The sequence below is a fragment of the Anser brachyrhynchus genome (assembly GCF_964034855.1).
Source record: "Anser brachyrhynchus genome assembly, chromosome: Z".
Classification (NCBI taxonomy): domain Eukaryota; kingdom Metazoa; phylum Chordata; class Aves; order Anseriformes; family Anatidae; genus Anser; species Anser brachyrhynchus.
Window position 1 is genome coordinate 70,425,990 of NC_137697.1, and position 23,079 is coordinate 70,449,068.

The 23,079-nt window shown below is 43.5% G+C and overlaps 2 protein-coding genes and 1 long non-coding RNA gene across 4 annotated transcripts; 1 reads left to right on the forward strand and 2 right to left on the reverse strand.

Moving 5' to 3' along the window:
* Positions 1–355: 355 nt before the first annotated feature.
* Positions 356–10,622, reverse strand: ALDOB (aldolase, fructose-bisphosphate B). Of its 2 annotated transcripts, none has more exons than XM_080573370.1 (9): positions 10,448–10,622; positions 3,963–4,084; positions 3,483–3,694; positions 2,959–3,013; positions 2,652–2,812; positions 2,346–2,429; positions 1,693–1,867; positions 1,327–1,526; positions 356–840 (listed from the first exon to the last, which is right to left on the reverse strand). In XM_080573370.1, the coding sequence occupies exons 2-9, from the start codon at positions 4,072–4,074 to the stop codon at positions 745–747; spliced, it is 1,095 nt and encodes a 364-aa protein (XP_080429496.1). In that variant the 5' UTR covers positions 4,075–4,084; positions 10,448–10,622; the 3' UTR covers positions 356–744. The 2 variants fall into 2 exon arrangements, with proteins under 2 accessions (XP_080429496.1, XP_080429497.1); XM_080573371.1 differs by lacking the exon at positions 10,448–10,622 and adding an exon at positions 7,252–7,275.
* Positions 10,623–10,758: 136 nt separating this feature from the next.
* Positions 10,759–17,228, forward strand: LOC308185387. Its single transcript, XR_013943341.1, has 3 exons — positions 10,759–10,997; positions 11,430–11,719; positions 13,928–17,228. It is a non-coding gene; the product is annotated as an uncharacterized lncRNA (long non-coding RNA).
* A 150-nt stretch (positions 17,229–17,378) lies between these two features.
* PGAP4 (post-GPI attachment to proteins GalNAc transferase 4) lies at positions 17,379–20,805 on the reverse strand (the record flags this gene model as incomplete). The annotated part of the gene is made up of 1 exon (XM_080573369.1): positions 17,379–20,805. One exon carries the CDS (start codon positions 20,803–20,805, stop codon positions 19,618–19,620), a length of 1,188 nt encoding a protein of 395 aa, XP_080429495.1. The 3' UTR covers positions 17,379–19,617.
* Between the last annotated feature and the right edge of the window lie 2,274 nt (positions 20,806–23,079).

The following is a 23,079-nucleotide window of genomic DNA, read 5'->3' on the forward strand; positions in this document are numbered from 1 at the left end:
ACTCAGCCTGTGCAACTCGTAAGTCAGTGTATGGCAACCTTGCTGAGCTGAACCAAGTGTATGATTCTGCAGAGGACCAAAAGGTTTTTTCTGGTAATGTTGTTTAACAGTCTGGAGTACAGTGTAGTGCTTGTCACATTCATCTATGACCTTTTTTTCAGTTTCTGACTTCATTTAGCAGAATTAACATCTCCAGTTTTATCACTATTGGATTATTTCACTTAGATCTCCTCAGGATTTCCCAAGCTCACCAACAATAGCACTTCAACTTAATTTTTGCATCGGCGACTGAGAACCACGGAGGTGTGAAAGGGACTGAAAAGTTTATACAGAATAAGTATTTGTGAGACGGAGATTGGTTTTGAATTACTGTTTTATTCACATAATTAAAGACAGGTTTTAAGATTTTGGCTGCAAAAATGTGGTAATGGGCAAGGGTATCTAGTGGTAACTACTTAATATGCATACTACTCTAAGGACTAAGTTTAAACCAAAGGGAGAGTGGATTCATGATTCAGTGTTAGTTATTGTTTATTATATGGAAATAATTCTTCATTTTTAGAATGTGTAGATGAAAAAAGAATATCCCCTCTGTAAATTGTGAAAGTCAAGGCTAGAAGAGTAAGCTAATCCATTTCCAGTTTTGTTCACAGTAAGGAAAATTAGGTTTCTTTGTTTTTCTTTCCTTTCTGAGCACCTTTCACTGTATGAAGCAGGACAGGACAAAGGCAGATTCCTGTGCTTTCAATAGGTGTAGCTGGCAGTGAAAAGTGACTGCGTGGCAGCTGCATCAGTCTTCCCAGACACAACATACTGTCCTCTGCAAGCTAAACTATTAATCTGAAAAAGAAACAAAAAAGGAGGGGATCATATTAGCTTGGAGTAAGAAAGACAACTGTAGAAAGACAGTAGCAGTGAACAAAGTGCAAAATTGTGGAAAAAGGAGTCAGCTTCTGAATTCACTGATGATATTTATGAGCTAGCTTAGTTTTGTGACACTGTCAAGGCCTGTTTGATGGTCACTAGCTGGTTGACAGTAAGGGGAGCGCTTTTCTTCAGACAAACACACTGTGGATGTAAGTTTACATTACAAAAGAAAATTATCCAGCTGTGACTAGTAACCACCTCTGCTGTTTCTTGCATTAGACCTCTGTCACGCCAACTAGAATAATTTCCTCGGTGTACATGAAGCACCAGGAAGGGCAGGAATAGGAGGAACCTTAGGAAGGTGACAACGTCTCCCAAATGACACAGAGACGTATGACTTCCCTCTGACACAGAAAGGAGGGAGCAGCTCCTCTTGGCATCAAGGGGAAGGCCTTGTACCTGCGCCCGCTTGCGGAAAGCCTCCTGTGCAGCCTTCTTGTTCTCTGATTTGCCCAGCCATGCTGCCAAGGCAGAGGCCTGCAGAGCCCTTCCATATGAAAAGGTCAGTTTCCAAGGTTTAGGCAGAGAGGACTGATTCATGGCATTCAGGTTGAGAGAAGCCTCCTCTTCACTTTGACCTCCAGACAGGAAGCAGATTCCTGCAAGAAAGAGATCTCAGGACTTAGAAACGGGGGTGCTCCAGACACCAAGCCACCATCCCTGACCTCTGCGTGCCAGAGGAGTGAGCATGTCAGATGGAGGAGCAAGGCCAGTTAAGTAAGAGTGACAGTGTGAAGGGATATACGGGAACAAATCAAGAATCACCAGGAACAGCAGCAGGAACGGTGCGGAGGAGAGTAGTGACGGTTGCTGCAGCTACATCCTGAGGGGTGTACTTCTTGGGGCAGGCATGTCCGGCTGTCACCATGTTGGGTTTCAGCAGTGTCCCCTCCAGGTAGACATGATGATCGTTCAAGGCCTTGTAGACAGCAGCCAGAACCTGGGGGGTGAATAGGAGGATTGAATACACATCTGTGCTCAAAGCTTTCCCTCAACCTGCTGTGGAAAGACAGCTTATTCCTTGGGAGTGGGAGAAGATCAAACTGAATTTCTTGAAATTTGTCACGGGTTGCAGCCCTGGAGGCACTGCTACTTTTGTGACGACTAGGACACTGCTTTCCTTTTTTATTGGGTTTGTCCTTACAGACTGACATAGTGAACAAGGAGTAAATGCCTTTATCACCAATGTATCCCTTTGAGCTCAGGAATGCTTATACTGATGGTTTGATAGGAAATCCAAAAACAGGGATTCTGCTCTCACATTTGCTACCAGCTAATTATTTGACTATGAGTGACCCATTTCTGTGATACAGTTATGTAGGACCTTTTTGGTCAAAACTCCTTGAGATCTGCCAATGCAAAAGCTGCATAAGATTAACTACTGACTTGTGAGGGGACAGAGATGAAGAATCTCTTACCTTTTCTGTGACATACTGGCAGCGCTGGAGATCGTGGTCTCCATCAGGTAAGACTTCTGGTTCCACAATGGGCACCAAGCCATTCTAAGGAAGGAAAAACAAGGAAGTCTTTGGAGGTGTGGAAGAAAAACTGTACAGGCTGTCTCTACAGTCTTTGGTGGCATGCCTGCTTGCTGCACTGCCCTTTCTCCACATTTCCCAAGGCCCTCACAGAGATCTGCGGTTCACGATACCTAGTCTATTATCAGAGGGAACAGTGAAGAAGGGACAACAACATTTCAAGAAAGGCTGCAGAAGGGTAGATACCTGCTGGCAGATGCTGGCATAGCGTGCCAGTGCGTTGGCATTCTCTTGGATGGCAAGTTGAGAGGGTGTTGTGCTGGTGATCCTCAACACTGCACGCCACTTGCCAAAGTCAACACCATCTTTCTTGTACTGGGCACAGCGCTCAGACAGTCCATCCAGTCCTGCAGGTGAAAGAACAGTGCTTCAGTGAGAACAGCTCTTTCAGTAATACCTCTGAAAAGTATCATGACACCAGCCAAGGCCGCAACTCCTGTTGAGTCACCCCATGACTTTCACTATACCAGTCATAGCTGAGATCTCTCCTTACCTTCAATGGTGGTTTCTCCATTTGTTCCTGCTAGGGTCGCTGTTCCTTTATCCAGCTGAAGAGACAGCAGAAACAGAAGGAGTTACACAGTGAGGGAGGTCAGACTGAACCTTGCGCCCCAGACCTAGTCTGCCTTTGCAGATTGACTGTGAGTAAAGTATAGGGCTGAACAGACTGCTAGTGGAAGGAAGAGAAGGGTTGCAGCAAAGGGGAAGAACAGGAGGGAATTTGGTAATGGAGGCTACATGCAGGTGGCTGTGGGGAGTGGATCAACAGCTCTGTTAGCTGCAGAAAGGATTTAATTAGGTTATTGCATGGAAGGATGTTAACTGCAGTGAATAGTGAATAGATGGGTGTTGTTGGATGAAAGGGTCCTGCATCGGGTGCAAATGTTTCCCTGGTTAGTTGTACAAAAGCAATGCAGAGAATGGTGGCAGAGACATTCTAGGGATTTCAAAACCACAAACCAAACAAAAGTTGTTGTTGGGAGTGAGTATAGCCCCCACACATGTACAGAAACTCACTTTTATTCCCACCACAATGCCTTTTTCTTTGATGATAGCTGGAAACGGCTTTCCACTGCTGTCTTTCTGATAGAGAGTCTCATGGAAAAGTATCACTCCCCCAATGCTCTGGTTGATGGAAGTATCGGAAGAGAAGAGTATCTCTCGAAAAGCACGGCGATTCTCCTCTGTGTTCTCCACATTGATCCTCTGCAGCCTGTTCCCCATGGTACCTAGAAAGGTGGCCAAAGGCCAGACAGAAAGGTGTTAGGCTGGCTGCTCTCCTGGATCCAAAATGTAGTAATTAGAAAGAACTGGGGCTTCAGTGCAGAAGTGCATAGTTTGTCAGCATTTGCAGCCCTGTTGGCTGAGATGTTCCTGCTCAGTCAATGAATTTTAATTTTTTTATTTTATTTTTTTTTTACTTCACTGAATTCAAAGATGAAGCAAAACAAGGACAAAAGTTTGGGTATTGCTAATTGATTGCTATCCAGAACTCACCCACTGATTCATCTGCAGCTAGGATCCCCTTTCCTGAAGCCACAATCCGCTGAGCAATGTCCGAAAGAGCTTTCTTCTGCTCTGGAGACAGTGCTGGGAACTGGTGAGTCATGGTGACTTATCTGTGGGAGAGAATTACAGTTACAAGCTGATGGGAGACTATATGCAGAAACCACCAGCCTGAGGCACCAGGCTTGAGTATTCCTGTTGGAGGCTTGTCCTGTCCACGTTGTCATAGACACATGCCCAGAAATCCAGTGTGAGTCCTTCTTGGTTTGGTATTTCTGGCGAAAGTAGAAGAGGGAAATGCAGGAGCCACATCCCAAGACATCCTTCTACTACAGAAGTGAGAAAGACTGCATTTTGCATGGATTTGCTCAGAGACTAAAGGAAGGTCAGTGTGTCAAAAAAATGTGTGCCAAACTAACAAGTGTGCTAATTGCAGACACCGCAAACTTCTTTGCAAAGCACTTGCAACCTGTTGGTCCTAATCAGAACACTGCCAGTTATCACATAGCTTGCTTTTCCTCTCTTCCTAACAGTGCCCATTCTCCCATTCCCTGGCCTGTGTTGGCAGTATTTGCTACTTTGTCTGCTTGCCTTTTCGCCTCTTCTGTCCTGCCTTGCTCTGTAGTTCTCTCCTCCCCCACGGCTGCTCTCAGAACTGTACCGTGTTGCTTGCTCTGGACAAGATGTGGGAGTTTAGAAGGATTCGCCATACATTTCTGTCTTCTCAGCTCTGGCAGAGGCTTACCAGCTGCATGTATCCTGCACCTGAAATCCAGGTTCTGTCTTGTTTTGACAACATGGTTGGTCTTATTAAAGTTCTCATTAAATGAGATTAAATTATAATTTATCATCTGAATAGTCCACAATACTTCACTATATGTAAGCACCTGTGAGTTTGAGCTGTGAAGACTCCCTGTTGTCTGTTCATCGTCTTCTATACCTAGAGCACCACCAGTGCAAGTACCAGCAAGTGGTACATCCATGAGATGAATCCTTAAAAACAACACCAAGTATCTCCAATAACAAGTTTTATTCCAGAGGAACAGGCCTCTGGGTAGCATCTGCCCCTTCTGTTTCCCTAATTCAGCCCTACAGGCGCAGGAGGCACGTACAACCCCCCATATAAGCATACATGCAGCCAAGTCCTCCATCCTTTCTCTCTGCCCACAGCTACTACATTGCCAGGATCCCTGTGTAGCCTTCCCCACTGAAGGGCATAATAGACAGTAACAGGGGTCTGGCTGCTACTAATGGTGTGGTAGATGCCGACATCAGTGGAGTTCTGTGCACCATGCCATGCCGAGGGCTGCCCAGATTTCCTAGAAACAATGCTATCACAGTGCTCTGACTGCTCTTGTGTCTCATGTTTAAAGTTGAAGGTGTTTGTATTGTTACTGTGCAAGGTTTAAATGGTATTGTCTGTCAGTACAGGCTGGCCAGTATCCAGATGTTTTGCTTTTACCATTTTGTGAGTCTTTTGAGGCTAGAATTTATCCTACGTGACTTAGCAGCACTGAGTTATTCTAGGTTTAGAAGAATTTTGAGAGAGGGTGTGATGAAGAGTATGCTAAATGAAGGGGGTTCCCTCCTCTCCCAAGTGCTGAAGTGCATTGCTGTGGTCTAGCAAAAGCAGCCTTTGCTGAATTTTCTGTGGCCAGAGCTTTGGGAAGCATCCTTCTACTATGGTGGCTGCAACTCCATCACTCCTGGTTTTTATCCCATTTGGCCCACCTAAAAGAACTTGAAGAACTGTGGTTTGTGCTACACAGCTATAAAGCAGATCTTTAACCTTCCTCATCACCTGCTTTCTGTGTCTGATATGTCCCTTGGAGAACTCATAGAAAAAGGTAACTGCCTTTTTACTGTGATTACTATAATAGTTAATATTGTAAGCACTTCAGCCAAACCTGTAAATTGCTGTGCAAAATGATGAGGAACAGCTCTAGTAGTTCACAGTCTCAGTGGAGAAGACTGCCAAATTTTTAGAGAATGTGACCTAGTCCAAGGTTGAATTAATGAATCACTAAACCAGTAAAGGGATTTCAGAGTTGCAGTTTGGAAGTGTGTTACAGCATATGCAGGTGTATCCAGATAATCTTTAATCCAGATAGCTGAGGTACAAGATCATCAGTCACTCTGGTTACATTATTACAGGTATCCATTCTGTCCAGTAATGCATTAAACAATGATACTAATGTCTTTTGTATTTTGCATGTTACTTGTGCTTGCAGAAAGATAACAAAGACAGTTACCACCCAAAACCAGCCTGCAATGCAAATTGCTGAAACATGGAAATACGAGATTTTAGTGGATAATAGTGGTCCAACTGTGTGCGCAGGGAGACCAAAACAATAAAGCGTAGTTCCACAAGTCAGAGATGAATTGGAAGACAGTAAGTTTGTTCCAGTTTTCATGCAAGTGTCCCGTAAAGTGTGAAGAAGTAGATGGAGACTTGACAAAGGGCTCCCCAAAGCCTGTGATCTGTAAGACTGTGGTGAGTGGTTCCCAGCTGCTCTGCCGAGCTTCAAGGAGCAATAAAACACACGGTGTGTCTAACTGAAATGGAGAATAAATGAGTGCAAAAGAGCACTTGTAAGGGGAGTGATAGCTCAAGGTCCAAGACGTTCAAGGACCCTTTGTTAAGGGTTTTATTTTCCTGTGAATCTCTCATGAAGAGCATAACCACTAAGGAACTTCCCTGCTGGATTCTGGAATGGGTGTCCCTGCTGTAAGGTACGTATCTGAGCATATCAAGGGGGCTGGAGAACACTTACAATTCAGTAACACTTCTTACAGCTGCCTTTTAAAGATTAACCTCCCAGCACATCCACTGAGACATTAATGACCCTTTAAAGAGACAGTGCAGTCTCTCCGGATGTGTCACCACAGATGTCCTGAGGAAAAACATTTGCACCCAGGCAGGCAGCTTCCTTCATTTTTCCATAAATGAAGCCTCTTTGCTATATCACTCTGCTTTATTTAATTTGTCCACTTTTCCAGGCAGGGAAAAGCTCAAAGGAACTTTGTTCTGAGTAACAGGATCTAGAAGTTATCCCACCAATAAAGTTTTTCAAGAAGTTTTATTTGTATTTACCCATTTTAAGCTGTGGGCTAGTGTCCTAAGTATCATAAGCTCAAGTCATTTCACATTGATTTGTGTAAGTACAGGACAGCAATTATTCTCTTTGTGTTAACCTCTCCCATAATGTATTTTTAAAAAGTGGAAGAACAAAAAAAAAATGGAACTGCACAGAATGCATAACAACAGGTTTATGTCTACCTGGAGTGTTTGTCAGGCTTCAGCAACAACTTAAACAAACCAAGTTCTTTGTTCAGTCCACAGCCTGTGTCCAGCAGGGGATAGGGCTGGGGAGAAAGAGAATGGCACAGTTCTAAAAGTAAATATAGTGTTGCTGAAGTCTCAAGTTTTTCTCAGCCACTGTAATGGAGGACTGCAGGGGAAATATCTTCACGGATATCAGCACAAACACTGCATCCTGTTAATATTAATAGTGAGAACCAAAGGGCAGAGGCAAGATGAAGAGCAGAAGGAACAAACTGTTAAATTCCACATCAGGTCATCTTATAAAAATTAATATTCTTCTGCTTCTTTTATTTCCAGCCACCTGAAGTGACTGGCATCTTCTAATTTTACAGAAAATCTCACCTGAGTCCTGGTTAGCAGATGGGGAGGGATCAGATTAGCGTCTGTTTTCTCTTGGTCTCTTCATTGCCATCTTTTATAAAATTGGTTCCAAATGTGCTGGACCAAACTCTCAAAATGCAGTTTGTATCCAACGCACGTAGCTTTGGCTGTTCAGCTACTGGTAAACACAGTCCTTCAACACCATCTTTGACAGTTAGCAATACGAAGCACATGTGCATATCATTGCACTGTGCACTCAGGAGATTCTGCTTCAGGCCAGCGCACATTACAGGGTTCGAAGAAGCCAAAGTTGCAGATACAGATAAATACATGGTGCTGATAGGGAGAATGAAATGTGTTCAAAAATTTAGGCTGTCACATTTGGGCATAGTATTAACCTGACTGGGTTTGCTCCTCATTCACAGATGTATGCATGGGAGGGTCAGTCCCATAACATGGTACACACCCGATATGCTCTTTATAGCCAGCAGATCTATTGGCCTCACTTCACCGTGCAGCTCTGTTAGAAACCTCCTTTGTCTAAGTATGTTTGGTTCCTTGGCCACTGGGCAAAACAGAGGTACAAATGGTTGGACAGGCCTGGCACCATCTTGCTGACGGAGCACATTCCTACCCAGCCTGCCGAAGACACCCAGCTGGCAGCAGTAGCTGATACGCTCCGTTGCAGGGTGACTGTTCAGGGCAGCCAGGTCAGGGAGTGAGGGTGCCAGCAGGAACACCATGAAGTTCAGCAGGACAGATGCCCAGCTGTGTCCTGGGAGAGCAGCGCTCCCACCAGGGCCGCTGAGGCTGGGGAACAGCTCTTGGGAGACTGAGCCCATCAGGCAGCGAGCTGAGCAGGGGCCAGCAACAAGGACCAGCAGAATCCTGTGCAAGCAGGGCTATGGCCAGAGAGCCAGGGGAGGACAGAGATTATCCCCCTCTGCCCAGGACTGGTTATGCCATGTCTAACTGTATCTACTTTTGTGCCCCTGTGGTACTGGAAAGGCATCAACAAACTGGAGTGAGTTCAGCAGATGCCACCAAGAAGGTTGGTGGTTGGAGCGCTTGCCCTGAGAGAGGAAGGCTGCAAGGCTGGGGCTAGCTCAGCCTCATGCAGAGATGGCTTCAGGGGCACCTCACATCAGCCACTGGTACCTACAGAGGTGATCTGCAGACAAAGCCCGACTCTTCACAGCAGTGTGTGGCAGGAGGGTGAGACAACAGGCATAAGCTAAAAGTAGAGAAGTTCATAATGGATATAAAGAATTTTCTTCACTACTGGGACAGCCAAGCAGTAGAGCAGGTTGGCAGAGAGGCTGTGCTGTCTTCATCCTTGGAGGCTGTCAAGACCAGCCTGAAATCGTGAGCAGACAGATCTGACTCCCTGCTTTGAGCAGGAGGTTGGGCTACAAACCTCCTAACGTCCCTTTCAGACTGAATTATCCTGAGGCTCCATATGGGAGTACTTGCTTTTGGAAGCCGAAATGAAAGCAGTGACTTCTGTATGTATGCTGAAGGAGCTGTGAGGGAAGAACAGGATGTTTCTCCCCTCATGTTTGTGGTAGGAGTGAAGGTTTTAATACAGCAAAATGTTTCACTTCTGGGTGCTAAGAAGTGAGACAAGAGCATGGGACAAAAAGATATTCAGACCTATTTCACCTAGAAAAAACAGCAGATGTTTTTGATTGTCATATTAATTATTGTGAAAACTCTGAAAAAAACAGATTTCACCATTTTGACAAGTCTTTGGGGGCATATATAAAGGCAAATTGCTTGGTAGATTTTGCTGACTCTTAAGAGGTTGAGAACCTGAGTGATTGTACGCCCAGTTTCCCCTCCCTAGCAACTGAGAAGGGAAGATGTGTTTTCGGGAACCTGGCCTCTGCATTTGGTGTACAGCACTCCTGGAGAGCTCGTGATGGCTAGAGATGGCTGAGGTGGCCACAAACACTAATTAGTTGGAAGTAAGCATGGTCATTAGGGTGAAGGTTCTTATCTCTCAGGGCTGGGCTCTTCTTAGAGAAGGTAAAAAATTGCTGTCAGACTTGCCTGAGAAAAACTTGCCTGGCAGCAGGGAAGATTGAGGGAAGTGGAGGTGACATTTTCAGGTGGGCTACGTAGTTTTGGGTGCTAGGCACATGGGATAGTTGAGAAAGCAATAGAGGATCACCGGCTCAGTCAGGATCTAAATTACTTGACAAGCAATTTCCTGAAGCCAGCTGTTCACATCTAGAAAGGTTACAGCCTGTTGCAAGGGCATAAAAATGATATTCCCAAGCCTCTCTTTCCCCATTTATTAGTTTTCTGCATTGCAGACTATATCTTACATACCCTGCTGAAGAATCTTATCGGCACTACTGCACTAATGCTTCAGAAGAACTACACAGTGAACACAGATAATTACACTGTTGTCAGCACTGGCACTTGTCAGGACGAACTGCATTCTCCAGTGATTCTTCCTTCTCCTTGCAAAACAAAAATTTATGTACTCCACGAGCATAAATAAACACATAAGAAAATGAAGCAGTAGAAAGCAATGCAGGTATGTTATTGCTCTATTCTCGCAGACTAAGGATTCACTTACTCTAGGAGCTTTGAATTACTAAACTAAGTTAGAAAGCCAGTGTTAGCAGCAAATGGGTCACGTTGGCAGATCACTGCAGAATGGCTGTGTGCTTATTCCTTGCAAGCTTTTCCTGGAAAATAAAATAGCAAAAACAAAAACACCCCCCCCCCCCCCCCACCCTCTGTAGATAAACACATTGTGTCACAGCTGCTGATTCGCATTACCACCTTTACAAGTTAGAAAGGAAATGGTTATACTTACTTGCTTGTGGACAGTGCCTCCGCTGCTCCAAGCTTCTGGTGAGGTGGCTGCAGGCAAAGAGACCCAGCCCTTCCAGTCACTAACTTTTATAAAATTCTTGACAGGTGTGGTTTTTTTTCTTCTTTTTTTTTCACTCCTTTTTTCTCCCTCCTCTCCAGGCTGGTTGGGGAATGTCACTGCACAGGATCATTGATTGGCTCCCAGACAACACACACACAACCAATTATTGGACCCATTTGCTCTCCCTACTTTTCCGCCCACTTCTCCTCCCCCGTATATATAACACAATTTATGATGCTGTGAAACTGAGACTTTTCCAATTTTTTTTCAAATTATTCCTCTTTCTAAAACATACTGCAAATATTTACAAGTTAAACCATCGCAATTGGTTACAGGGATCTGGGATAATGCTTTCAGTTTAGGTTTAGATCTTCTGGAAGCTTATACTTAGGAAACTACACTGCTCAGGAAGGAAGAGTAGGAAACAAAATGCAGAACCTCTGGGGCAGATCCTTGACTGATCCTTACTATCATTCCTGTGGCTTTATAGGTATTAAACTGATTTTACTGAGTTGAAAATTTAGCACAGAAACATATTTCACTTCCTAATTAGTATACACATTGACTAAATGCAATTCTATGGTAGGAGGGATAATGAAACAGCAAGTTCTGATTTCCTTTAATGTGTGTGATTTACATACTGTATGTGTGAGAAAGATGGTTATAAGAAGAAATATGCCCACTTAGAGACGCAAAAGTGCAAGCCAAATTCTCCATCAAAATCCCATTGAAACACCTTCTTCCCATGTTACAATGACATGCAGACTTTTCAGTCGCTTAGCACAGTTTTTCTCTGAAAAATAGGAAAGCTCTATATATGGTACATCAGCATTCCATTTTATATCAAATCACACCACAGCTATTCACCAAATCCAAGTACATAGACTTCTTTTTTATTTTTTTCATGTTGTTTTCTTCATAGTGCAGGTCTGTATTCCTGGAGAGAAGTACAATGTGAAGACTTTTAGGCAAACATCATACCCTCAGCAAGAGTACACTCTGTGACCTTGGACGTTAGTATGTCTTTACCCCGAAGACCCAGTGTTTGCCTGAAGAATGACGTAGTTTCTCCATTTGTTTGGCTCGAGTGGTGACACCTTTAGCCTTTACATGGACACGGTGAGATGACTGATTTCTCCTCTCACTGAGCAGCACTATCTTCGTTAGGTCTCTTCCTCCCTGAGCCTGTCTGTTCTAGAGCTGCGTGCCAAGGTCAGTGCCTGCAGGACATCTCAACAGCTAACACACTGCCACGGTTAGCCCTCCATGACAGTCAGTAGAGAAGTCACTCAGAAAGCTGAGGGACAGCCTAACTGCTTCTAACTGAGGGCCTTGTGCTTGTAATGTTTTGTTTTCTTTAACTTTCTCCTCCCTGATCCATCATCCCTTTTTGCTGAAGGATGCCGTGGCACATGACACTGATAGAAAGCTGTTGCTGCTTTATAATGTTTGCTTTATGTTCCATTTCTCCCACCTTAGCAGAAAGGGGAACCAATGGCATATTGAAGTTTTGCCAGCACAAACATAGAGGTGTCTTGTATGGGTTAGAAGTGTTTTTATTGAAATATTTAATCTAAGACCCTTTTGGGACAAATAAGGTGTTATAATGATAGTCTTCTTCAGGTCCCCAGTGAAAATCTAAGTATGAATCCTACCATTCCTGATTTGGTTAGAAGCTGTCATAGGTAGGAAAGTGCTTGGAAGTGTTTCTTTCCCAGTTCTGTCTGTGACATGGATTGGGTGTCTTTTAGAGAAAAGCTGGATGAGAGTCTTCATGAAAAATAATCTTTTCTGATATTTGGAAAACACTTTAGATAATCCCATGCAACTCACTTTGCATTCTTAATTCTTTCAGAACTATATATATGTATATATATATATGTTTCCATATGGGAAGTGACTCGTTTGTGGCTTTCCATTTCTTCTGAGTGAAAATCCAGCCCTTGTAGCACTTGGATTAAAGGTCCTAGCAGAGATTCTGAGTTCTGAGGGGGAAAAGAAGTGAGAAAACATTATGGCTGACTTCTTCACTTATTTTAGGAATGGGAGCCTTTTCATGTGGAATGAGTGATCACTCTAGATAGCGTCCCTGTAAGATTCAGTACTATTAACATGCAGAACCACAATGCAGACTATGATCTGCAGAAATTAGTAGTGGAGCAACATTTAAAAGACACTTACTGGAAAAGAGTAGGTACTGTCATCATCAGAGCTCTGTAATCATAGTTTAGGGATACCTGTACCACCAAAGATTAAGTTATAGTGGTATTGTATCTCCATAGATAGTAAGAGGAATAGGCTTACATGGTGAGGGGAATGCAGTGTACTTGCATTCAACCCAGAAACTAACCTTCCCCATAAAAGATATTGTTGCCTGCACTAATGCTTCTACAGCAAAATCGGTGTATTAGCCAAGATTTAAATGTGTTTCATTAAACTGTTGTTTGAAATCATAGCATTGCCTGCACCTCTTTCAGCTTTCTAGTCACCTAACTTGTTTTGGATTTCTATTGTTGTTAGTTTTTTGTTTGTTTGCTCAAGCCTTATTCAGAGTAACATAAGGCTGCCGTAGGGCTGTGGCCAGCAAGATGGCTGTCTGCTGGCATGAGCACCCATGATAGAGGTGCCTGCATCTGCTTCGAAAGAGATTGAATTTGTGGCCATGGACAGCAAGACTTTGAAACATGCACCACAGTACAGGAAGGCTGGGAGACCAGTGGTGGATGGGGATGGGGAGGAGAACTGAAGCCCTGGGGGGAAATGGCTTCAGAGGTATAAGGACAGAGGTTGGGAAGATCTGAGGGCTTCAGGAAAACAGGAGGCAGGAGGCAAAGACAAGCATGCAGGTGAATGTTAAGCGGGTACAGATAACAACTTTGTGACAAGGTGGCTGGGTAATGGACTGAAACACGTTTTCCTCTCTCACAAATGCAGTATAACATAAGTGAATTTTATATTTGAATGGCTTGAAGGTTTTGCTAATGTTGATTTTTCAGTCTGGCATTACCAATGCAAAAGCTTACTGGATTATTCAATACATTAAAGAAGTTCAAAGACCATCGAAATCCATATTTACAGGTGGCTTGGGTTATTATTTAGGTTTTAATTTGTGGTTTTGCTTTCTTGAGTTTGACTATGCCCAATAATCAAACTTGCCCATCTGCAAGTACTGGATTTTTATAGCAGAAGATAATTTAATAGATGTCCTTGTAATATGGCTGTATTATCCGTGCTGTCAAAGGATCTCTCAATTCTGCATCAAGGTTTTGAGTGAAGAGCATTGATAGATGAAGTACTTTAAAGTCATTGGAAAGCCTGCTTTAATGGAAAGCCTGGTTTAAAGACATCAGGTAAAAAAAATTAGAATTGCATAACAGTTCTTCAGGTTGCTAATTGTATTTTTGTATGTGTTTCTACCAGCATCATTCTGATACTGATTTTGGCCTCATCGTAGCATGCTTTTTAAATGAAGAGAGAAAAAAGACAAATTGTAGTACCCCTGAGAAAGACACAGAAGAAAGAAATGGATGAAGCAATTCCAGAGATTACATAATTGACCATCAAGTGAAAAATCAAAAACAACAAAGTTAAAGCTTTCCTCTGCACTTCAATAAATGACGTAGTATTAATCTTATCAAAACTTGTGTGCAAGATCAGGCCTGTGAAAAGATTTGAAATGAGATGGAAAAAAACAACGGGTGGAAAAAAAGTTGGAAGAACGTCTGAGCATAATATTCATCCACATGATAAACACCTGCCTCTGTGTGCCCCAAGTGAGTGCTGCCTGCGTGATGGGGTTAAAGTCTAATCAGGACAGACTTGGGCTGAGTGGATTCTGTCTCCTCTTCACCTCTCTGCACTGTGCTGGATGTTTCCTGTTTTCTGTACTCTGCAGTCTTGCTTAACTGTCTCAAAGTCCAGCTTGTTCATCCCTATCTAATCAGAGGTATTGTTTATTAAGTGGTTTGTTTTCCTCATTCACCTCTCCTCCTAACCCCCAATGTAGGGAGCCTGGCCTTTAGCCCTGCTGAAAGAAATCACCCATATTTCTAGCTCTGCAGTATTCAGCCGTGTCTGCAGACACGTTGTGCATGGAGGGTGCTGGGCAGGACTGGCGCAAGCCCACATGTGCACTGAGAAGATTGCACAGGGAGGGTCTGCTCACTCTTTGGTCCTCTGGCTTAAAACCAGGCTGCAGCAAACATCATGACTCGCAGTGAAATACAGGAGAGCATGTATGGTGATGATTATCAAAACACAAATGTTTGTAATGATTTCAGTGCTGCTGACAGCAAACGAGGATACAACTTTAAATCAACCTGTCAGTGGTGACATTTCTGGACTGTGCAAAATAGCTGTTGCAGGTCTTCTTCCACTTGTGGAGTACAGGACGTGAAGAAAAATGCAGTAATGACACTGGTCTCTGTGCCTTCCTGCTGACATTTTGTTTTTTAAAAAGTAGGTAAATAACTGGCTGCTAGAATGGGACACTTACCTGTTTATTAACAGTTTATCTAAGTGGCACATAGTCCCCAAAAAGCATACTTAAATGTGCTGTTTGCTGATGTTGATAAAAAGTTTGCAAAATACCGAGTACAGCAGAAGTCTGAAGTGGACTTATTTGCTGAAAAGCCCATTATAATTGTGGTTCTTACTGTGCAGGAGGCACATTGCACACCGTGACAGAAATTAAAAGAGAAAATGGGCACTGAAAAATGCATAGCCGGCCAGAGGCTCACTAAAAATGCAAGAAAATACAACACTATTTTTCTTCACCAACATTTTAAAAATCATGAGTAGGTACACAGCTGGGAATGTGGCACTCATAGCTTGCCATGCAGGACATAGCCTTGGAAATGGACCTTCCTGTCCCTTTGCCTGTAGGTGCACGAATAAACTGACCGGTGGGGAGAACTCAAAGCATGAGCTGTCAGGTCAGGAGGCGGTTTGGGGAAATGGAGAAACACATGAAGCAAAGAAGTACAGGCAACAGAGTGCCTAATTCCATATGCAGTTTTGGCAGATGTATGTTATACTGAAAATTATTCAGAACCATATGCTGTACCCTAGCATCTGCTGAATTTGGATACAACATCTATAAAGCTGGTGTGGAAATACATGAAAAGAAACCCAACTCCTCAAGAAAAACTGCCAGTGCATTTGTAACTACAGTTGCTGCCACACAAAATTCCCTTTTTTATTTTGTGAAATATGTAGCCTTACTATACAAAATTATACCAAAAGTTAAATACCAGCACTTTGAGCTTGGTTTTATCTCAGGTCCTTAGCTTTCATCTCAGGTCCCCCAGTACTTGATTGGAGAAGGGCCTGAGTAACCTGATGTAGTAAGACCTCTTTCGAGTGGGGAATGGGACCAGAGGCCTTCAGAGGTCCTTTTGAACCTGAATTATCCTAGGATTAAGTGACAAGTTATTAATGCCGTGCATATGCATGAAGTGGTCAGACGGAGAAGTATCTTTCTTCAGTCAAATATAGCAGGAAAAGAGATGGACCTGCCAGTCAGGAAAACTAACAGTGACATACAGAAAGCAGAGACAATGGAATTTTAATAGAAGCATTGTTTATTTTGTAGAAAGTTTGCTTGCAAATATCTTTAGAAAAAACTCCTAGATTTAAAACAAAAACACCCTGCGTCCAGACATACTGCTTTTGCAATATCCAGTCTGGCTATTCACAACTCCTCATAACTGAGAGGAAGTGTTTTTCCTTCTCTCTTCAAATGTAATGCCTTCTCACTAAGACATTGATACCTGTTATAGTTAGAAAATCTGCTTGGTCTTCCGGTGTAAGAAAGACCTATCAATTCATGCTTTATGTTCTGCCTGGAATCATGCTTATGTTGGATATGCTTTGGAAACAGAGGTAGTTTTTTGTTTAATTGAATAATTTTCCCTGCATTTTGAGTCCTGCTGTCTGTCCTGTCAAGCAAGAGTCCTCTTGTGCAAACAATAGCTGCTGCATTGAAAAATAGTCTCAGAACTATTGGGAATGAACCAACACCCGGGAAAACCTGTATTGTTTATTTCAGAAATTGTCAGCCTGATTTTTTTGAATGTAAGAACAATCTCAAGGCTGTGTTTCAAGGAGTTTATGCTAGCCTTGAACCTTTGAACTTACATAGCCTGAGATACGGCAGCTCAGCTCCACTCTCTTAATGCAAAAGAGAAGTAAAAGATTTGTGTGTTTGAAACTGCATTTGTAGTCAAAATGGTATTTGTAGCCCAAACCGTGGAACAAAACCACATTAATAACTAACCACCCATTTTTTTTCCAAGGGCAAAGTATAATTCTCTGGCTTGTCATTTTTTATAAAACGTGTAGCAAAGAAAACATTAATAAAAAACTATATATACACTTTTCAGAGTTCAGGAGCAGCAGAGAGCATGCTTGTCCGAGCTGTCACAGTGTCACGGTGGGTGCTAAGTACCTGAATGACTCGGAAGCTCCCAGATGGCTCAGTGAGAAGACCCACCTCTGTTTTAAAGGTGAATTGAGCACTTAAGGTAGTAACTCCAGAAGGACCAGAAACCTCTGTTAGCCTGTTCCTTACAGAAGGGGTCTCTTTCCTGACAGGTTTATCAGGAACTCCGTCACTGGCAAGGCAAAGCTGTAGCCCCTCTAAATGTTGTTTGCAAATGATTCTCCTAGCCAACTTCCCATGGCTCTTTTGCCCTGAAAATTGTTTCCTAATTTAGAAGGGATGCCTCAAGTTCATGTTCTCAATTTTCAGATATGAGGCTCAGTGAAATTATTGACTTCTGGAGCACAGATTATGTACTACTGGGAGAAAAAAAATAAATTTAATTAAATTAAAAAAAAAAGGAAAATAACGTGAAGACAAACAGATTAATCATTTCTCACATCAAAACATTTATTAACTCCATATAGTCAGTTGGTTTCTTTTCTAACATTCCTTTCTTCCTTTTCCTTCCCTCCTTTTTCCTTTCCCTATCCCACTTACTGTACCTTACTGTGAGATTTTCACTGTGATAACAAGTGGGCCCTCACAAAAAGAACAGGGCATTGTTCTGGATTTGTACAGTACAAAGATAAAAAAAGAGTGAAGACAAAGCACAGCACACTGAAACATTCACAGCTGAAGGAGCATAAGCAAACAACTTGTATTTGCAGGTGCAGGCACTTAGTGGAATAAATAGACAGTGACACTCAAATCCTGCCATCAAATCCTGCCATGTTACAGAGAAGCCTGAGAACAGGTTTGCACACCTGCCGCTGGTGGTTCTGTGTGACCGCTTTGATATCTTCGGGGTTTTCAGTGCATAAAGATTAATGGCTTAGTTCTGCCTGTGCAATTTTTCCTTCGTCTTCTGACAGAAGAAATGTTTTGCCGTTGGAATGACATGAAATCCACAAGCAACCCTTACTCCCGTCTGATTTCCAAAGATGTCATCAAAGTGTCCCAGCTGATCTACTGAGACAGCAAAGTTCACGTGCCTGAGCATGCACTGCTCAGGGCGGTGAGGACGTTCCTCACTGGCTAGCTTGCATTATGCACGTGTTTGGTGTGCTCAGCACCCATCGTGGACTGACAGCTGGAGGTCTGCAAATATTTTCTTTAGTTTCATCTCCCAGGAGCCGTATGCCTTTCCAGCCTGCAATGAGACTTGTTAAAAGCTAAAGGTTTAACTCACCCAGGAGAGACTGGGGGAAGTAAAATTCAAAGTAGAGCTCTTCCTTCACCAAAAACAAAGAAAAAAACAACACTCAACACAAACAACCCCATCAAAACTCTGTGAAAATATTGTACTTGGTTCATTCTGAAGCTAGGAAAATGGTTTCAAATATAGTTCAACCAAACTCCACCAGTAAATGAATTTGATTCAAAGCTCACTGAAGTCCGGGTGTGTTATTTTCAGACAGAAACATTTAAGTGACAGTTTTGAGCTTATATGAGATTTCTGCCATCCCCACAGTTTTATATTTAACTGTGCTCACAGCTGGGGTACAAAGTACCCATCCCGAATGCCCAACAACCACAGTAAGTTAGTGGGTTGGTGGAAGAGTGGCACCCTGATCTATTGTGGTACTGTTGCTTGGTTTTAGGAGCAGCTAGCTTTGCTGCTTATAGACATTTTGTTTGTTGCCAGTAACAGTGAACAAACCATTTAAGCAGAGCTGTGAACTGTAGTTCCAAATTGAAATAAAGGATCCTGCACCGTGGCAGCTGATGTAATCTCCCCTTTGACTTTGTGCTGATAGGAAGTCAAGGTAAATTCATGTTGAATGTCTAAGTCCAATCAGCAACTGATAAGGCCTCTTTTAATGACCTGGATCCACTACAGCTAGCAGTGATACCAAGCAACATGTTAGTCACCCTGTATTATTTATAACATCTGGAAATGTATCCATGAGAGTGTGCATTTGTGACTAATGGCTGTCGTTACGTTTTCCTATTCCTACCCTCAGAGTTGCCCTCTAACAAAGAAGCAGAGACTTAAGCTTTTAGGAGCCTCTGTTCCAAGAAAAAGGAGTGGGAATGGTGGAGGTACGGACAGGATCTGTAGGGTGAGACAGTAAGAAATAGAGGCTTAGTGAAATTTGTGGAATCTACATGAAATTTCAGGGAAAGTTCTCGTTATAACCACGGTAGCTCTGAAAGGTCTGCTCAAAAACACAGCTTTGAAGCAGAAAGGTCACACATCAGACCTTAGTGAGGATGGACAAATAAAGGCTCTTCCTCCTCGCTAGGCTGAATTTGAAACATTCATTTTGTCCAGCATTGTTGTTGCCCTAAGTTGAAGATTTTTGTCACCAGTGGAGAGTATGCTGTATAGCTGTTTATATTGTTGTGAGAGCTTTTTGCTAAGAATGGTGGAGAGCAGATCATCCACACCTTCAGCTGAAAGCCTCTACTTCCTTCCCCACGGTGTACGGTGATTAGTTCAAAGTATATATTAAACAAGGTCCCCATGTACATGATTTTTTTTTTGTGTGCAATAGAGGTGTTCTTTGGCCACTTGGAGACACTTGATGTTTGTTGTGAGTGGCACAGCATCTGAGCTTGCACGGCATCTCTCAGCCCAGAGGCAAGGCTCTCAGGGCTTTGTGTCACGAAAGGCGTGAATCCATCACAGCAGTTTGGGGTTGTCATTTAGCCGAAGGCTGGAATACATTCCCACGTGCCGGACCAGATTGGGTTCCACCACGTAGGCATTCTCCCCCTTAGCGTGCAGCAGCGAGTAGAGGGCGATGTCCTTCGCAAAACCCTGTCGGCAGTGCAGCCCCTTCAGGTAACCTAAGGCACGTTGGGCAGAAGGAGCAGAGAAGAGCATGGCAGGCGTGCAGCACTCAGTGACCGGCACGACGTTATACAGCGTGGGGGCCAGCCGACGCAGCTCCAGCAAGTAGTGCCGTCCCACCAGCTCTGACAAAGCCATGCTGTACAAAGCAAAGAACAAGGTGATGGGCCAGCTCAGGCCTGGGCGACCAGTTGCCCAAGAGTACCCACAGTTCAGCACAGGCCCCAGAAACATGCCCAAGCCCAGCCACTCAAGGATTCGCATGGGCTCGGGGTTGACATAGTGCTGAAGCCTCTCAGGATGGTAAAGCTTGAAGTAGAGTGCATCTCTGAGGTACGGTTTGGAGAATCGGGCCAACAAGAGGTGCTGCAAGACAGGGAATATCTCGTCTTCTGGCACAGCATCATCTTCCACTACCAGGACATATTCTGGGTTATATGCCAAGAGCGACTGCTCAAGGCAGAAAACGTAGTCCTGCTTCTCCTTCTCAAACTGGTTCAATCCAGGGTCAGGGTCCTCCCCAGTTTTGTCACGACTGACCATCGGAAAGAAGCTGCTCAGCAGCCTGACGTCCTGGTGGTGGCTGGGGTCTGACTCCACGTTACAGAGGAGGACACGGTGGCTCTGGCAGCGTGCACCACATTGCTGGAGGAGGTGGTGGAAGCGGGAGGCCACCTGCAAGACGTAGTGGAAATCATTCCTCCTCTGCACAGTGATAATGGTGACCAGCAACAAGGGCTGGAAGGTCTCGCTGCCAGAGGTCTTGGAGATGTTTGGTATCTGCAGCTTCTCAAAGTAATGGAGGGCAGCCTGGCCCTCCTGCTGGTTCTGCTTCAGGAACTCCTGGCTCATGGGATTCAGGTGCCAGCGCCGCAAATAAAAATAGGAGTGGAGGAGCCGGTGGCAAATCAAAGGAGCCAGCACACCGAATGTCACTACAGTCAGTGTGAGGAGGTGGACGAAAGGACTGGACCAACGGCACCACCTCCCATAGAGCTGCCAGGCGTGGTGTAACATCACTGCTGCAGAAGGGGGGCACTCCTGCTCTATTCATGCCCTCTCTCCTTCACTTCCTCGGCCTCTTCTCTGGATTGCAAGACATCACTGCAGCAGGGGCTGCCAAAGTTTTTCTTCCTAGAGAGGAAGAAAAAAGGTGGTTAGTGAAATAGGAACAGTCAGAGTGGGAAGACCATGATTCAAGAAAATGGAAAGCTGAGGCTAGTCACCAAGTAGGCTAAAAGAAAAGGCTGCTGGGGAGTCCTTTGTGGTGGGGGCATCACAGAATTGTTGCAGGAGGCCAAGGAAAGATGAGCCAAACTTGGTTACCTGCAAAGTGCCCCACGGCCTTTTCAGCACATAGGAACTCCGACCTGAGTTAGCCAAGGTAGGACTTTGCTGTTTGTAACTGTGCTTGAAATGTATAACAAACAGGCAACAGGGGTGCAGGAGGTTTGGACAAAGAAATCCTTTTCTGTTAAAGACAGAGACCTTCATGTTAAAAGCAGAGATACCGTTCTTTGGTCACAGTGACACAGTAAAATCTGGGTCGTAGCCAAGAACCAAAGCCAGATCTCTGGTATCTCCGCCTAGCACATATTTGAAAGACAAACTTTTACCTCTGTGGAGTGACACATGCTTCCCTTCTGTCGCTCACACACTTCCAAAAGCGTGCATGTGTTTATGCTTTACTCCACAGAGTGTGATGTTAGATAACAAACATACCAATTTACTTCACTACAGGCATGTGTACACTAGGTGTAATGTGTCTCAAATGTCTCCTCCTCCCTAGACACTGCGAAATACACGGTAGCAGCAGGATTAACAACTTGCAATTAAGCCAGTTACTCATATTTATAACTTAAAAGCTTATGCCTTTCATTTGAATCTGCAGCATTTATATATGTTTATATGCACATATGCGCACACACTTCAAGCAAGCACCCACCTTCACAGAAATGAGATTTTGCCATTTCGGCTTTTCTGTTCTTCTTCTCTGGGCTGCTATGGACAACTTACTGCCAGGCTTACACAAAACTGTGACATTTAGGCTGTTCATATAAATTATCCTGTGCCAGTAATTTCCCTTTTTAGGAAAAAAAGGGAAATTTTGCCTTTCCTTTTTACTTTCCACTCCCTCCCCTTATGAAATGAGTTATTCATGTCCCCCAGCTGACTGACTCCATACCCTGCTCAGTGGAGAGTTTCTCCCATTTTTAACCTTCTGCCTTCACGAAGTTCTAACCATTAAATGGTGCTCCCAGACCAAAATGTTACCCATTTTCCTTCTATTCTGTTTTCTGAAACATCCTGAGGAATGATGTGTGGATGGAAAGAAATCAGTGCCATGACATTTCTACTCTATCTCAGAAGAAAGGGCCACTACACAGAATCATAGAATCATAGAATATCCTGAGTTGGAAGGGACCCATAAGGATCATCGAGTCCAACTCTTGGCACCACACAGGTTTATCCAAAAATTCAGACCATGTGACTAAGTGCACAGTCCAAATGCTTCTCAAAGAAGGAATGACTCAGAACAGTAAACGGTGTTTGAATCTGGGACTACTTCAGAACTGCTTTCATTACTGGAGTCACAGATTTGGCATATTTACTATTAAGAGAAGTACTTCCTATTGCTGTGTGGCAATCTGGTGATCTTATATCAAAGGCCTTTTACTAAGATTAATGGATAATATAAGAGATTTACTACAAATCTTTGTCACAGACCAGGTCCTTCATACTGTGACACTTCAAATAGTCCACGAATAGATTGTGACATCAGTGTTGTGCTATCTCATGAGTCATGGAAACACAAGATTTCAAAGATTAATGTAAGTAAAGATAACAAATAACAAATCTGCACATCGATGCACGGGAAACTACAGTTGTGTTCCCATAGGTGGTTTTTTTTTTTTTGCTTCCTGATTACACAATCCTGTTTCATACACAGTGTATTGTATTGCACCAGTGGACCTTGTAAAGGCCTTAAAGGTGATGGTTGCATTTCAGCCACCAGATCCAAGCCATCGTGATCCACGGTATGCAAACCTGAAATACATCAGATGTAAAAATCTCACATTTAAATTCACTAATGCATCCAAAACCCAGGGCTCTTCCTGTTCTCTTTTTCTGCTAACCAATAGCAAATGCTAAAGAAACACACAACTACAAGTCCCAACTCACACTGGCATACTTTTAAGCCTCCTCGTGATGTAAGCAGTACTGTTGGCACTGTGACTAAGTCAGGCTCCAAATGTGAAAGCGATGACCACAATGGGAAAATACAAAGGA